The 16798-nt window shown below is 44.3% G+C and overlaps 1 protein-coding gene across 1 annotated transcript in view; it reads left to right on the forward strand.

The window, feature by feature from the left end:
• Positions 1 to 15444, forward strand: part of dpf1 (double PHD fingers 1) — a 41076-nt gene extending 25632 nt beyond the window's left edge. The window contains 4 exon segments of the mRNA XM_068745881.1: positions 9573 to 9692; positions 13627 to 13739; positions 14436 to 14517; positions 15374 to 15444. Of these exon segments, the coding sequence (XP_068601982.1) occupies positions 9573 to 9692; positions 13627 to 13739; positions 14436 to 14517; positions 15374 to 15444 (386 nt within the window).
• Positions 15445 to 16798: the final 1354 nt, after the last annotated feature.

Consider the following 16798-nt stretch of genomic DNA (forward strand, 5'->3'; position numbering starts at 1 on the left):
GCCTGTTAACCAAAGAGCCATTGGGGACATGCTCACGTCTCGGCGCTAAAGCTTGTCTCGGGGCAAGTAAATCCCGACTCTGGGCAAGTGAAAGTTGTTGATGTTCAATCAGATAAATCAAAATAAATGATTGAAATGCTGTCGCAGAACTTTTCCACCAATCGCTGACTGATTTGAAAATGTTTGCGTCTAACTGTTATGGATTTAGTTTAGCTTTAGTTTTCTGTGTCAGCCTCCGTTTTATGCTAACGTTGTGGTTCTGGTATTGCTGGTCACTTCTGACAGTCGAGCTGACCCACATTGTAGCGGGCGATGCCAGCTTGAGTTCAACTGAAGCAGGGATTCACACCCGCATGCCCAGCCGTCGCTCTCCCTGCGAAACAACCCGAATTAATCATTTACATCGCAGGCCCAGAGAATGGCTGCAAACTATACGTAGAGCCAGTGTGTGTTTGTGTCACTGTGTGGGTTCTTCACATCCGTGATTTATATGGCAGTCGCACCGTGTCTTTGCGCCAGTGACGTGCGGTGGGGTTCATGTCTGGTGAGGCACAGTCAGATTTACAAATAAATGAACCTACAGCTTGTTCATTTAACGTGTTTTGTTTAAAAATTCGTACTAGAATTTTTTACATATTGTCACAAACCTGACTCATCAGTTTATGACAAAAAGGGGAGACCACACATAGTCTCCGTATTTGCAAGAGATTTAATAAAATTATTCAACTCTGCGTATCAGTGTGCGTGCAGCGTTGAATGTGTGTGGATGCGTGTGTTGATCAGTTAAAGTTTAACTGATGTTTAACTGTTAAACACATGTTCTGAGACGGGTCTGTGTGTGGATGAGGGGGTGCGTGTGTGTGTCCCTGTCTGTCCGCTGCGAGAGGGACATGCTGCTCCCCAACACGGAGCAAGTGAGTGGGTGAGGGAGGAAGAGAGAGAGAGAGAGAGCGCAGACCGACAGATATACGAGCGATATCGGAGGAAAAGCTGGGCTTCATTTGACAGCTTATGTTCTCCAGAACGTTACAGAACACTCGTTCACATCTAATGGACTCTCTGTCAGGCCCAGTCCGCCGCGGTTCTGCTCGAATCGGTCCCGCAATTTGACCATGAATACGCGCGGTCGCTGCTCGTGTTTGGAGGCTTCTCGGTAAATTCTTCATGTCGCTATATCCCATCCGAGTCCAGACATCGTCAGAAGTTGAGAAAAGAAGGCAGGAAAAGCAGAAAACACGGGTTCTTGCTTGACGTCCAGACATCCAGACAGCCAGCGCTTCTGTGTTTACAAGCCCGTCTCGAACGAGCGGATCAGCTGATGAGCGCGCTGAATCACTCACGGGTCTCCTATGGGCTGCAGGCTGTATTACATGCGGCCTCATTCTGCAGTATTTTAATGCCGCTGAGCACAAGAACACGTGATGCACTAATTGTATTATTAAAAATGAAAAAATCATAAAATATATAATGTAATATCACTGATGTTATATTATATCTTATATGATTTTTATATTATTTTTAATAATACAAATACATAATTTTTATATGATTTTATATGATGACAGGTGAGGCTGCGCCTCACCTGCCTCCCCTGACTGCACGCCACTGCTTTGCGCACGTGTGTGATTTAGTGGCACGTGTGTCTCGTCGCACCAAATGTGTAGCTATCTGCAGACTGCAGTGTGTCTGTGTGTTTTAGCAGGTCAGCGTGATGACAAAGCGTCCACACGTCACGTTTCATTATGCACCGAAATGCCTTTGTCCTTTGCAATGTCATCTCTGCACACAAGCTCACGTTGCACTCACAAATGCATGCATCCAGACCCACAATGCACTGGGAGTTACGCAACCTGCTGACTGGACATAAGTGAAAGTAGCATTTTTCTGAGTGTGTGTGTGTGTGTGTGTGTGGTTTGGAGGGTGCAGGCATGGAAAGCAGCAGAAATGAGAGAAAACAGAGCAGAGAACTTGGCACTGGTGCAGACATTAGTGTGACAACAGATGAATTATAGAAGAGAGTTTCAATTTCCTCTTTGCGAGTAAAGCAGAGGTAAGAAGGACTTGATATAAGGAAAGGGAAGCAAAAAGAAAAAGAAAAAGCACAATGAAGCGCAGAGAAAAGATCGAATCAGCGGCAGAGAGCAGCTGCAATAATGAGAACACATGAAAGTGCAAAAGGGGGCGAGGGAGGAAGACGATGGGAGGAAGCGTGAGAGGAGGAGCAGGATGGCGAGAGGCAGAAAAGAAGCCCGAGACTTTTCATCTGTGACTGCAGCTCTGCTCCTCGTCAACACAATCAATGGATGGTGTCTGTGTGAATGCACGTTTGGGCTTTTTAGACTGCATTTGATTCATCCTTGGGAATTTTTGTCACTGTAATCACTGTATGCATGTGAATGTGTGTGTGTGTGTGTGTGTGTGTGTGTGTGTGTGTGTGTGTGGCTGGACAAGGGTCACAGGGATCTCATTTATCACATTAAAGAGAATAGTTGGGGGATGGGACTGAAACTGGACAGCAAAAGGTATTATGCAAAGGGTTGGTTGTAAATCTTTGAGTTGTGTGCGTGCGTGCGTGCACGCCTGTGCCTGTGTGCATGTGGTTTTGTGAGTGTATGTGTGGTCTTGGGTGTTTTCTGTGTGTGTGTGTCCTCTCATTGTGTGTGTGTGTGTGTGTGTGCGTGCGCGCCCGTGCCTGTGTGCATGTGGCCTTGTGAGTGTACGTGTAGTTTTGGGTGTTTTCTGTGTACATGTCCTCTCATTGTGTGTGCGTGCATGCCCACCCGTGCCTGTGGTTTTGTGAGCATATGTCTGCGGTCGACTGTATGTGTGTGGTTTTGGGTGTTTTCTGTGTGTGTGTGTGTGTGTGTGTGAGAGAGAGAGAGAGAGAGTGTGCGTGCGTGTGCGTGCACGCCCGTGCCTGTGGTTTTGTGAGCGTATGTCTGCGGTCGACTGTATGTGTGTGGTTTTGGGTGTTTTCTGTGTGTGTGTGAGAGAGAGAGAGTGCGTGCGTGCGTGCGTGCGTGCGTGCGTGTGTGCGTGCACGCCCGTGCCTGTGGTTTTGTGAGCGTATGTCTGCAGTCGACTGTATGTGTGTGGTTTTGGGTGTTTTCTGTGTGTGTGTGTGCGTGCGTGCGTGTGTGCGTGCACGCCCGTGCCTGTGGTTTTGTGAGCGTATGTCTGCGGTCAACTGTATGTGTGTGGTTTTGGGTGTTTTCTGTGTGTGTGTGTGTGTGTGTGCGTGCTTCCTCCAGAGAGGCTCTCCTCATTAAGCAGCGAGGCGACCGGAGTGCAGAGTGTGTGTTTTCACACACCGCTGCTCCGATACAACGGAGCTTCCTCATCTTTCTCCTCCTCCTCCTCCTCCTCCTGCATCCACTTTTCCCTCTTTCTCTTTCCTCTTTTGCCTCCTACATCCTTGTAAATCCTTCCCTCCCTCTTCCTGATTATTTCCTTCCTTTACTCCTCTCACGATCATGCACCACATGGGGTTGTGTGGGTGCTAGGCGGGGAGATAAGGGATAGGGCGCGGGGCAGGAGTGCGCCGTTGCCCTCCTTCGCCCCACCTGCCCCAAATTTTAATGCGCCACATACATTTGTATATATCACCTGGGTGATCACTGATCAACGGTGTTGGGACAGTCACCCAGTCTGGGAAATGGGGAACTACATAAACAGGTTATGGGTGGATTCACACATTTTTTTGGCCTTGGCGCAGCATGTGGGGCCTTGTCGGGCTGGGCTTTGTGGTTCTGGGTTTGATTCCTTTCTGTGAGGGGTTTGTAGTTTCTCCCCATGTCTGCGTTGGTTCCCTCCCAGCTCCAAAAACATGACATTTAGGTGAATTAATGACTCCAAATGCTCCGTACGTGTGTGCATGTGTGTGGTTGTCTGTCAATGTGTGGGCCTACAATGAGCTGGCGACGCATCCGGGGTGTACGCCGCCTCTCGCCCAATTGCGGGCTGCGGTAGCAACACCCGTGAGCCACAAGGCGGATAAAGCGGCAGTAGGTGAGACGATTGAGGTCTCAAGAAAATGGATGGATGGATGGAATAGGAGAAGAAATTGAAGAGTGAAAGTTATAGTGCAGAGCAAGAGCGGAGTATTTCATTGGTTAAACAGGAGACGGTGGTGAACTGAGCGGTCTTCAGCCTTAATTCCAAAGAGACTCGTGGCAGCTCATTGTTAAATATGATGAAAAATAGTCGGAGCGAAAAGAGTGCATTTTAAAAAGTCTGGTGGAAAAGAATGTGAGAAAAGTCAACAGGTTGGGCTGTGTGTGTGTGTGTGTGTGTGTGTGTGTGTGTGTGTGTGTGTGTGGAGGCAGACAAACTTCCTTTCAGATGGAAGCAGTCCAGCCAGCCTGAGGATGAGACTATCGACCAACCAGGGTCGTACTGTGGTATTGATTCCAGGCCAGAGACTGGCAGGCAGACAGAGGAGCGAGGAAGAGGAGGAAGAGGTAGACAGGCTGCCAAGAAAATGAAGGGCAGTGTCAGGATGAGGATATGAAGTAATGATAGGATGTTGGGTTTTTTTGTTCCTTTTTGTCTTTTCAGAATTTGCACACTCTGTTGAATGTTTTTATTTGCAGCATTTCTCATCATATTATTCAAATAAGCTTCAAATAAACCTCACAATCAAATGATGCTGTCAAAGATTTGAGATAATAATTATTTCCAATGCACAATTTTCTAATCTTTAATAAACGACATTGCAACTTTGCAAATATTGTGCAACGTTTAATTTAAACAGATTCCTCGCTGTCCTGCGAAAACCACGCTTCTGATGATTTCAGATTAAACCAAAGAATAAAGTGTTCATTTATGAACAGTCTTGTGCTTATCAGAGTTAGATTTTAAACTCTTTGAGTTGTCTGAAAATATTTTAGCGCTAGAAAGATGAAAAGAGAGTTGTCTCAGCTCCTGCAAATTTTATTTTGTTTTCACAGTGACAAATCCACCATCAAATGTATTTGGAATCATGACAAAGAATTTTAAATCGTGCAAAGATGGAAAGATTTATGTTCATTACTTCATTAATCTGTAATGAGGACAAGACAATTTGAAGCAGTTACCTGCAGAAAAACAATAAACACGACAACATAAACATTCAAGGCTGAAGATTTGTGTCTGTGTGATTGTTTCTATCAGCATCTATTGCATCTGGCAAAATATGCTGATAGAAAGATAGATAGATCAATTGCATCTATTCAGCATCATTTTTTGCAAACAGCTACTTTGCATTGCAGTCATGTTTTAACCGTCTTATAAAATGTCTCAACCCATAAATAATGGAAATGGAAAAAAATATATACATTTATTTTGATAAAAGCGAGAAGACACCTGAAGACTTCAAAAAGCAAAAACAGCATGAGGCGCTTCAGAGCGCGAAAAAGCAGAACAATGTAACGAAAGAGCAGAATAGTGGAGGAAAGGAGAGAGAAAATGAGGCAGGGAGAGAGAGAAATGATAAGCAGAGAGGGAGGAAGGCTGGGGAAGGGTAGTTGTTTGGTGGGGGGTTGGGGGGGGGGGGGCATTTGAGGATTCATCTCTTGCTGGATAATTCCCAGGAGGATTTCTCTCCAACACTTGAAAGCTGTGAAGTGTGCGGTTCTGCTCATACTCTTCCTGGTAATTGGAAGAGGAGAAGAGGGAGGGAGAGGGAGGAGAGGAGGGTCAGGTAACGGAGGGAGATAAGCTGGTAAGAAAAGAGGAGGACGGTGGTGGCTTAAGTATGGGGAGGTTTGGGTATGGGGAGGAAAAGGAGGGATGGGAGGAGAGGTAGACGTAATGAGGCACTTAAGAGGAAGAGGAAGAAAAAAGAACCGCCTGAATTTACCATCGTTCTTTCCAGTCACTCGTTTTTTATTCAACTTAGCGTATGCTTTACTTTTTTGCTCATTAGCGCACGCCTCTTTCTTCTCCCTATCACTATCCTCATCCCGCCCCCCGCCCACCCCTCCCTTTGCCAGTGATTGCATGTCTGTGGTTACAGGCAGCTTCTGAAACACGGCCGCAGGCGTTTACTCATTGATGGAGGTTCTTCCTGCGTGCAGGCAGGCCGGCGGGCAGCCCCGACTCACTCACATGTGTTAGGACCTGCTGATTCACTCTCTGGGGCCTCTAAGAATGCACACAGGGGCACACAAGCACAAATACAAAGGCAAACGGTGACACACACACACACACACATTACAACAGCACACAGACACGGATGAAATGTAGCCTTAATACGTGTGCAGCTATCCACATATGTGCCTGTCTAGTTTATCCCAACAGGGATTATGAGGGCAAATCAGCAGCAGTGAGCCCAAATGAAAGGAAAAAAGATAAAAGCAATATATTTAATCAGAACACGAAAACAAAAATGTGTTTGCATTGGCTCTCAGCCACATACCGTATGTCTCCACAGCGCTGTCCTTCGGTCAGACTCAGTAAATAAAGTCAATACACTTATATAATTTATGCTCATCCGCTATTCACATAGTTTACACAAAACACATCTTTAGCTGTGTGGCTAGAGCAGCCATGGGCAAACTACGGCCCGCGGGCCATATACGGCTCGTTGGGCTTTATAATCCGGCCCCACTGAATTTATCCAAATTATATCATTAAATAAAAAGTTATTATAATTAAACCTCATTCATTTGACCTTTTCCCTGTAATGCTGCCTGTAAAAAGCCAAATCCTTTCATGTAATGGCTTTTACATGTCATTTATAATTTTATAATTTTAGAACCCATTGTGGGCCGCAAGTAAAACAGGTTTACCCACCCCTGGAGTAGAGGGATGGCTGCAGTTGGTCCACTGCTCCCAGTCCAGACTGACAACTCTCTATAGCTAGTAGAGGCATTATCAGTAATGTTTCAACATGATTCCCAACAGAAGACTAAACTTTTCCTCCATCGAAGTTAGTTGACTGTCTGATGTCGATATCTGCTTCAGGAAGGATTCTAAAAGCTTTGGTCATCCATTAACTTTCTGACTTGAATCCAATCTGCTGCCGTTAGCTCAGACGTTGGAATTTGTCCGTTTTCTAAATAGAATGGTGAATAGACTATTGTCAGGTATAATAACAACTTTGAACAAAGTCATAAACAGGAGTTAAAGCAGGATTTGTCAGGTTGAGAATCCAAATTCTGGTGTAGCAAAAAGAGCTGCTTAAGGTCCAGAGAAAATATGACTTGAACTGAATTAATGTCTTATTATATAATGAAAATGTGTTTAATCATTTTCAGTTATGTGACATTTTAATGGCATACATATAAACTGATAAACCTCTTTGCTGAAAGCACTGGCAGTAATGTAATGGGATTCCGCAGGGCTCTATCCTTAGTCCTTTCCTGTTTATATAAATCAAACTATATGTTTTGTATAGATGTATTTCTTCTTAGAGTTCTTCTTCTATGTTTTTATTTTTAAATAAAAAATTGTACTTTTGAAGCTTATACTCTTTCCATCCAATTACGTCTCCCAGTTAAAATGAGAAACTACAGTACTTGATCAAGTCATTTCTTTACCTTAGATATTTCTTATGTATGCAATAACACTAGCAGTACCGGGTTCAGGCATTATGCACCTTTTTACATGAATGAGCTACAAACTAGCCTCCATCTAGACGCTAATATTCCCCTTGGAGATTTTAAAGCTCTTCTATCAAATTTTTTGTTGTTTTTATTAGCTCCATGTAGTATTGTTGCTTCTTTTTACTACAAACATTTCTTGTTCTCAGGTGTCTCATGAAAAAGAGATCTTAGTTGTAATGAGTCTGCCGCATTACATAAAGATATGAGATATTTTGTAATAATGATGCATTCTGTTTATTTAACCAATTTACACTTACAGCCTGCATACTTACAAGGACTGCCAATTTTAATAATTGCACTCTCCACCCTCCTCTCATGCGCTCCGAGAGTATTCATTATCAGGATGTAATTTGAACCATACGATACGAGAGACCACTCTGACTTAATAATGATTTTTAATAAGGGGAAAATCCCTTGCCAGCACACGCTGTAGTTGAGATGATGTGCAGGTGATTTTTCTTCCTATAATGAAACTCTTATCATTTGAAAAAGCTGACACTAGCAAGATCTCATGATGTTTTTTACTGTCCAAGCTTACTGATAATTATAAGAAGTAGCCATCTGTGTTTTTAAATATTAAGAAATAAGTTGCACTGAGTATCCTGGCAATACATTTATACCATGTGCATCTTTATTTCTATCAAAGCGGGTTGATACAGTAGCATCTCCATCTTGTTATCCCTCATTGCCCCAAACATGTTTAATTCTTAGGTGAGTTTTTTTCTCATTGTAGTCCTGTTGAATTCTGCAGTAGCAGGTACAGATTTTAAACCCCCACTCCAAACCATTCACTGTCTGTATATCTCTCATCCTGATCCGAAAGCTTTTTTTAATTTTTATTATTATTATTATATTATTTCTCTCAGGAATAAAGCCAGACCCGGTGGAGTAGAAACCCAGTCCCTCTCACTCCTCCTTCCCTTCTCACCCTGTTTTACATCAAATTCGCCCTCTACTCATCAACCCCCTACCTTTTTTCTTCAGTTGAATCAAACTGCACTCTGAGATGGATGGATTAATGACACCCCCCCCCCCCCCTTTCTCTCTAACCTACAGCATTGAACAATGGGGGTGTAGAAAGACAGAACGACACAAGCTCTGTGCTTTTCTACGTGTGTATTTACCTGTGGAATCCTTTCTAGTGTATTCACTCTGTCCTGCCATGTCAGACAAGAAAGTAGACGTATAAATAGTCAGCAGTGATAATGTGATTGCCTCCAAATCATTATACAATCAACAACTTTAAGTCAGGCAGGAGGCAGGCCAGCATCAAGCAGATGAGTCTTGTGTAGCTGTGCATGAATGCACACACACACACACACACACACAGTATACATGCTGCAGGCGGGAGGAATTTCTCCCCTTTCATCATCATGAAATGGCTTTACATGGAGGTCTATCCCAGCAACCTCACACATAGTCGCTCATTTTTCCTCCTTCTCTCCTTCCACTGCCTCCAATATTTACCAGCCCAGGGGCTCCCAACGGACGCCCCTCTCCGTGTCTCCCCTTCTCCCTGCCCACACTTCCTGGGTGAGGCTGCTTATGGTGAGTCTCGGGCTGCAGCGCAGGCCTGAACCAGTACTTCGACTTCACCAAAGCAAACCGACATGAGAGAGACATGCAGCTTTGTACCCGCCTGGGAGGCTGTGCCGTCTGGCAACAGGGACATCCTTACAGATCTTCCTTCTTCTTTGTTTTACGTCCTAACATTTAGCCTCTATTCACTCTCCATCATTACAATACCCTGAATTTACAGAGTAAAGCAAACACTGGTGATGGCTGCTCTGTTGATCTGAGTCTAACGGTGTTTCCCTCCCCGCTGTCTGGAGACTGATACAGCTCTTTTACTCCAGGGCAACATTTCATAACACTGACTTATGAGTTTACACGCCGCTCTTCATCCTTCTTCTCCAAGAGCCAAGACAGGAGCAAACATAATCCCATCCTTACTTACTTGTATCTCTTTTCTGTGTCTATTTCCAGCCAAGAAAGCTCCAGATGGCTCAGTGATCGCCAACGGCTACTGCGACTTCTGCCTCGGAGGCTCAAAGAAGACCGGCTGCCCTGAAGATCTTATCTCCTGCGCGGACTGTGGTCGCTCAGGTAGGGCTCCACTGAAGGGGGTGATTGGCAGGAGGAAGGCGGTCCTTTGTTGAGGCAAAATGTTGCTATGCTTCGTTTGGAATTTACACATTTGATATTTACAACAGTAAAAAGTTTCAGTGGCCGTTGCTCTCAAAATGAAAGTACCCTCCATTTTTATTCATTGTTTTAGTCGACAAACTTTGGCTTGTCCCGTCAGGGGTCGCCACAGCAAATCAACGTTCTCCACTTCACCCTGTCCTTTGCATCGCCCCCCCCCCAACACCAGCCACTCCTTCTCCTTCTCTAACTCACCTCCTACCTGTGGAGCGTAAGAACTTTTCCTCCTCCTCTAACTCACCTCCTACCTGTGGAGCGTAAGAACTTCTCCTTCTCCTCTAACTCACCTCCTACCTGTGGAGCGTAAGAACTTCTCCTCCTCCTCTAACTCACCTCCTACCTGTGGAGCGTAAGAACTTCTCCTCCTCCTCTAACTCACCTCCTACCTGTGGAGCGTAAGAACTTCTCCTCCTCCTCTAACTCACCTCCTACCTGTGGAGCGTAAGAACTTCTCCTTCTCCTCTAACTCACCTCCTACCTGTGGAGCGTAAGAACTTCTCCTTCTCTAACTCACCTCCTACCTGTGGAGCGTAAGAACTTCTCCTTCTCCTCTAACTCACCTCCTACCTGTGGAGCGTAAGAACTTCTCCTCCTCCTCTAACTCACCTCCTACCTGTGGAGCGTAAGAACTTCTCCTCCTCCTCTAACTCACCTCCTACCTGTGGAGCGTAAGAACTTCTCCTCCTCCTCTAACTCACCTCCTACCTGTGGAGCGTAAGAACTTCTCCTCCTCCTCTAACTCACCTCCTACCTGTGGAGCGTAAGAACTTCTCCTTCTCCTCTAACTCACCTCCTACCTGTGGAGCGTAAGAACTTCTCCTTCTCCTCTAACTCACCTCCTACCTGTGGAGCGTAAGAACTTCTCCTTCTCCTCTAACTCACCTCCTACCTGTGGAGCGTAAGAACTTCTCCTTCTCCTCTAACTCACCTCCTACCTGTGGAGCGTTAGAACTTCTCCTTCTCCTCTTACTCACCTCCTACCTGTGGAGCGTAAGAACTTCTCCTCCTCCTCTAACTCACCTCCTACCTGTGGAGCGTAAGAACTTCTCCTTCTCCTCTAACTCACCTCCTACCTGTGGAGCGTTAGAACTTCTCCTTCTCCTCTTACTCACCTCCTACCTGTGGAGCGTAAGAACAACTTGAATCCTGCTCCTCAGCTTCTAGCCTTGCTTCCTTTCCTCCTGGTCTCCTGGACACACAACACATCAGCCTTCCTCCTCCTCATCATGTCCACCAGCTCTCTCGCTTTCCTCGTCATCGTCCCAACATTCAAAGTCCCTATTCTTAATCCTAAACTCTTCCATTCCCTCTTCTCTTGCTGCTGATGCACCGGTTTTCTTTCTCTTCTTCATCTTCGTCTTCAACCCACAGCAATCCAATTTCCAGCAGCGTCCCGTGGGTTAACAACGCTGCTGGCGGTCGTTGTTAACCCGGGCCTCGGTCCGGTGTGACTTTCTTATTTATGTTGATGATGTTTAGTTTGGGCAATTTTTACGCCGGACACCATTCCTGAAGCAACTCTCTGCATTTATCCGGAATAAGGACGGGCACAAGGAGCGAAACTGGCAATGCTTCACTAGCTCCTGCTAACTGCGCTACCCATGAGGCTGCATTGTTTTAGTTGATGTCAAAGCATTTGCTGTACTATTCACCTTCCAGGCAGCTATTGGTGCATATATTTTGAAAAATACTTTAATGATTCTTGAAGCTCCCACACAATCTATGGTGGCCCTGAAGGACACATAGAGTGGAAATCATAAATGTGATTGCAGGTTCTCTATAAATACAAATCCCAAAAACATAGAAAATCAGACGTAGTTACTTCTTATTAATACTGCTGACATCTGCTATTTACTGTCCTTAAAGGCCACCATACTTAAAAATTCGATTCTCCACGGCTTTTTATTTAGTTATGCTTCTGTAATAAATGTGAACATTGCATTCAGTAGTAGCATAACTAAAATAAAAGCGTGTAATAACTTATTTATGATGTTTTGTCTTTTGTTTAATTATTCTGTGCAAGATGGTGCCTTTTTGTATGGAGTTGATGATGTAGAAAACTTTGGCTGCCTGAAAGTTGGTAAAGTACAAAATGTTCCTAAACATTATGACATGCTTTGAAAAAGTGTGGCATATGTTGTAGCCACAGTTCTTGGAGTGGAGGTACAAGCTTTCCACACAGCTACATGCCATATATTTATTCCAACCCAATTTGTCCCACCAACAGCACCAATTTTCACAACAGGATTGCTTTTGTTGGACTCGTTCTACGGCACTCAACACGTCCTGTAGTATCTGCAGATTGGATTCCATCACCAGTGCCTTAGCTAAAGCAACAACCCCCCCTCACCCCAAATGTGCTCTGTACTGGAATAGCAACAGCTAGATGTCAGCTTTCTCCTGGATAGTGGATTGGCTAGCTCATAAATACCGTAGGTTTTTTATTTTACCCAATGTCTTCTAATCTAAAAACGAGCCCCAGCACAGCTGTTAGCAGCAATAGAATCCCCACATGCATGGAACATAGCTGGATAGAGAGATCAACAGGATGTGACAGGATATGATGTCAATATGCTAAAATATTTTGTGCAAAATGAATGTTTCTCTCAAACACTTTTTGCTTGAGAGGTGCAATTTAAATTCCCTTTGAAAGCTTGCTGTGGAAGCATCAGCACCCTTAGGAAAAAGCCATTCTGTGTGGAAAAGTGAACGATGACACTTCAAGCGCAGGTGTGAACAGGATTTTGGGATTTTCTTGAGTTTTGGAAAAGGATGATACACACTCCAATTCAAAAGACAATCATGGCATGTCTGGTGTAGCTGCTGGCTCTAAAATCAGGAATGAACCTTTACAGTCATCCGGTACTTAGTTTCTTTTAATGTGATCTTCATCCTTCATCGCATTAAAGAAACCGGTAAAAACAACAACAACTAATTATTTAGGATCCTGTGTGCTGCTTGATGACCTACTCTGAGCCGTTTTCTGTTTGCTCTATTGTCTCATTTGTTTCAAGGAGTTTAGGGAGATAATTGTCTTCCTCAGTAACAGTACAGTTTCTTGAAGAAGGGTTCGAGTATGTGTGGTTGTCTGATTATTAGTAATTTTGTTTTGCTATACTTTTGTTATCTGTGCATGCAGAGTTACGGTGTTATGGAACAGAGAACTTGATTGCATGTACTGTGCATATATTTAAAAAAATATATATATATATATAGGAAGTTGAGACTGATCATATTTATGTGATTTGTAGTGAATGGGTTGCAGCAGGAGAAATATTGGCACGGTCCTCTTCTTTATAGCCACCTATAAACAATTCAAATAAAGTTGAGGAAACAGAGATGATGAATGTGTCTGACTTAACAAGAAGTACTGGGATAAACAAATATATTTATAGTACCAGAAGAGGTTTCTTTGGGAAAAATCTATTTCATGTGTAGATTTCAGTGGAAAAACGTATTTTCCAATTGCAGATATGAGGCTGTTGTTTTGGAAAGCAATGGTAGTTTTATTGATTGTATATTTTAAAAAGCAAAGCGATATTAAGCTAAACATGGTTTATTAAGACTGGAATGTAAATATATGTTATTTTACTTTTACTTAATATTCATAATCTGACAAATACAATGTCATTTTACTATATTCTGCTCACATCTGCTGCTAACCCCAAATTCAAATCTGAATAAATCCCTTTATGAAACAAACAGACTAATGGATAGAGAGAAAAGCAAATGATAGATGGCTGTACTGAAAATACAGGAAGCAATGGTGAGAAATGTGTAGCTGCGTGCCTGTGGGTGTGCTTATTTCTGTGTGTGTGTGTGTGCGCGCACCCAGGCCACCCATCGTGCCTGCAGTTCACAGTGAACATGACGGCGGCGGTGAGGACTTATCGCTGGCAGTGCATCGAGTGCAAGTCATGCAGTCTATGTGGCACCTCGGAGAATGACGTATGATCTTACTCAATACACCATGTTGAACACGTGGCCGCACGCACACGCACCCACACACACACACACACACACACACACACAGATATTGTTTGATATAAATTTAGGTTAAACACTATTTTACAGTTAGAGCCGTGTATTTACCGGCGATGGAATCTGCTGTTTGAGCTGTGATCCAGGAGCTGCTTTAGATTCACTGGCTCACGTCCAGATCTGAAGGCGCATGAAGGTTAGCTCCCTCCGGCTGAAGGATGATTTCTAACCACTGGGCCATACTGGCGGCCAGTGTGTCCCACTGGGATTAGAAAGAAAGAAAGAAGCAGATTCATAGACGCCAACCTGGAATAAATGCTGCTGTTGAATTCCTAAAGAGTATGCAGGCATGTGCGTTCTACTGTAGAGAAGATCATATAGTCACACTGAAGGTTATAGACTGCTGGTTTAAGAGACGAGAAATATTAACATGATGGGAAGATGTTGACTACCCAGTACCCACCAAAATAAAAGTATTATTTACATATTATTATTATTATAATAAAAATGTTTTAAAGCCACTAGATTTAATTCTTACATGAATTCATTTGTATTTCTACATGCTCACAGATTCAAGCCCTCTACACATTCTATTCATGTTCTTTTATCACCGGATTAGGAATAAGTAACATCTGTTCATGTGAATGTCCTCCTGTGTTCCAGGACCAGCTGCTGTTCTGCGACGATTGCGACAGAGGCTACCACATGTACTGCTTGAGCCCCCCCATGTCTGAACCACCAGAGGGTACGTCAAACAGCAGTCAGAGGAATGCATTCATCATAGGAGCAGATACTGCCCAAGCTCTGCGTTCACACCCGGCTGCAGCGTCGGTGGGGAGGCGGTCGCGTTGAAACCGTCAGACCCTCCCAGCTCTGGCGTTTTGGTAGTCATCGGATAGGGGGGGGGGGGGGGGGGCTCAGGAGCAACTGAATCTGTATTTCTTCTGTGAGAACGAACATCTTTAATCTAAATACCCGAGGCAATGAAATGAGAAATGAAGCAGGTGCCGCTATTCAAATAAAACTGTCATCTGCCTCCTGCACAAAAGATGGCTGCCTGAGGAAGTTTGATGGTGTTTTCATGGAAATGAGTAGTAGAGGAGATAATCTGTTTCCATGGCGAACGTGCCACTCGTCTGATCATACAGTAGCGGCGCCGCTAACGGCGCGTGCTCTGCCCACACACTTATATTTGCAGGAGAGATTTATTTTTTTAAATCAGAAGTTATTTTCTATCTTTTCACACAATGAGATCTGATTGAGCTCTGACATGGTTCAGCACAGACCACTTTCAGGCAGGGTCTACTTACGCTTTGAAGCGTAAAGGTTAAGAGTTGCCTTTTAGCATCCGTCTCAAGTTGATGTTTAATTAATGTCACAAATCCCATGCTCAAATCCAAACTCGTTGTCAAATCCCCAGCATGTGCAAACCGCAGGCACGGCATGTGGCGTTTTAACATGGGGCTTCAATTTACAGTACGACTAAACGCTCTGCTGAAAATGAAGGATTAATCCCCAGGGGTTTACAAAAGCAGTGACTGAACTTTTGATCTGTGATGTGTGTGTGTGTGTGTGTGTGTGTGTGTGTGTGTGCTCTACAGGGAGTTGGAGCTGTCATCTGTGTCTGAGACAACTGAAGGAGAAGGCCTCGGCCTACATCACCCTTACTTAATCTGCCGAGCTGGACCTCATCTCCTCCGTCCTCCATCCCACCACTATCTCACCCCTTTCTGTGCCTCAGCTGACCCCCCCGCCTCGCCCCTCCTCTGATGATTTACTTGCCCCCGCCTACTCTACAATCTGTCCTTGTGACGTTTGACACAACTGGGCACAGAACACACACAGCGCTGCACCCATTCATGAACATCAGCCCAGCAGCGCACTCAGCTCCCTCTTCTTGGATCGCCCACATGTCCCGTCGTGTTCAACCTGACCCCCCCCTCGGTCCCCGGTCCATTCCTGCTCCGTCTCAACAGAGGAATTCATCAGCTGGCAATAAGTTTGCTAGCAGACTCCCACTCCAGTCTGCCAAGGGCACTTCAGAGGCAAACTGCGCCACAGGAAGCCTCTTAAGGGCCCTCAGAAGAGCCCTAATGATCTTCAGCTGCAACTCAGTCAAGTAGTGAGTTAATACGATGGATAGGCGTCAGGATGAGGACAGGGCATGAAACACCCTGCATAACCCTGGAGCGGTATGTTTCAGTGTGAGCCAACTGTGAAATACACACCTAACCAAAATTTGCTTTGTTCCCTCTGTCCTTTAAATCCAAGCCGTGACGTCGAACTCTGCTCAGTTTATTTTAATCTTTTTTGTCTGCAGGGCTTGCTTCCCTGTACATTTTCAAAGGGAAATGAATTGTACAGATATCAGACTTATTCCCTGTCTTCACACTGCTGGAAACTCCCCTCACTGGGAAGCAGCGAGCGACTTGTCAGGAACCGAGACCATCCTTGACCTCATCGTGTCCGCTCTCCTTGCATGTGCTTTCCACAAATTAGCGATGCATTTTGGGATTGACACTGAGGTTTTTTTTGTTGTTTTTTTTGTATGTGATCCTCATATGAGAGAGAAAGGGATGGATGTTTCTTTAATCAGCTGTTTCCAGTCAAACAATGTATTTAAAAATGACAATTTAGGCTTAGCATCTCTCACAAATCCTTTCTGTGACCGTTACCTGCCCTTCCCTTCGTTGAAACAATAACTGTGAAGCCAGCGCAAGACTGAAACGCTCCTGGTGCTCGGTGTGCATTATCTGTGTGATAAGAATGTAGGATTTTTTTTTTCCGGCCTGTGCAGAGGCCTAAAAGCATCTTTTTTATGATTCCTTTTTTTATTTTTGTGGTTTTACTTAAAAAAAAAAAAAAATGAAAGCACACTTAATTCGCAATAACAAGTTTGTGATATGACCTATTTTGGCCAAAATGGGTGTGTTTAAACTCTGTGTGTGACTATGTATCTGTTTGTGTGAGCCAGTGTGAGCACTACAGGAACTGTAGACAGCTCGGGGTGGTCTGTGAGTGGGTCT

Source organism: Brachionichthys hirsutus, chromosome 11 (genome assembly GCF_040956055.1).
Source record: "Brachionichthys hirsutus isolate HB-005 chromosome 11, CSIRO-AGI_Bhir_v1, whole genome shotgun sequence".
NCBI classification, from domain to species: domain Eukaryota; kingdom Metazoa; phylum Chordata; class Actinopteri; order Lophiiformes; family Brachionichthyidae; genus Brachionichthys; species Brachionichthys hirsutus.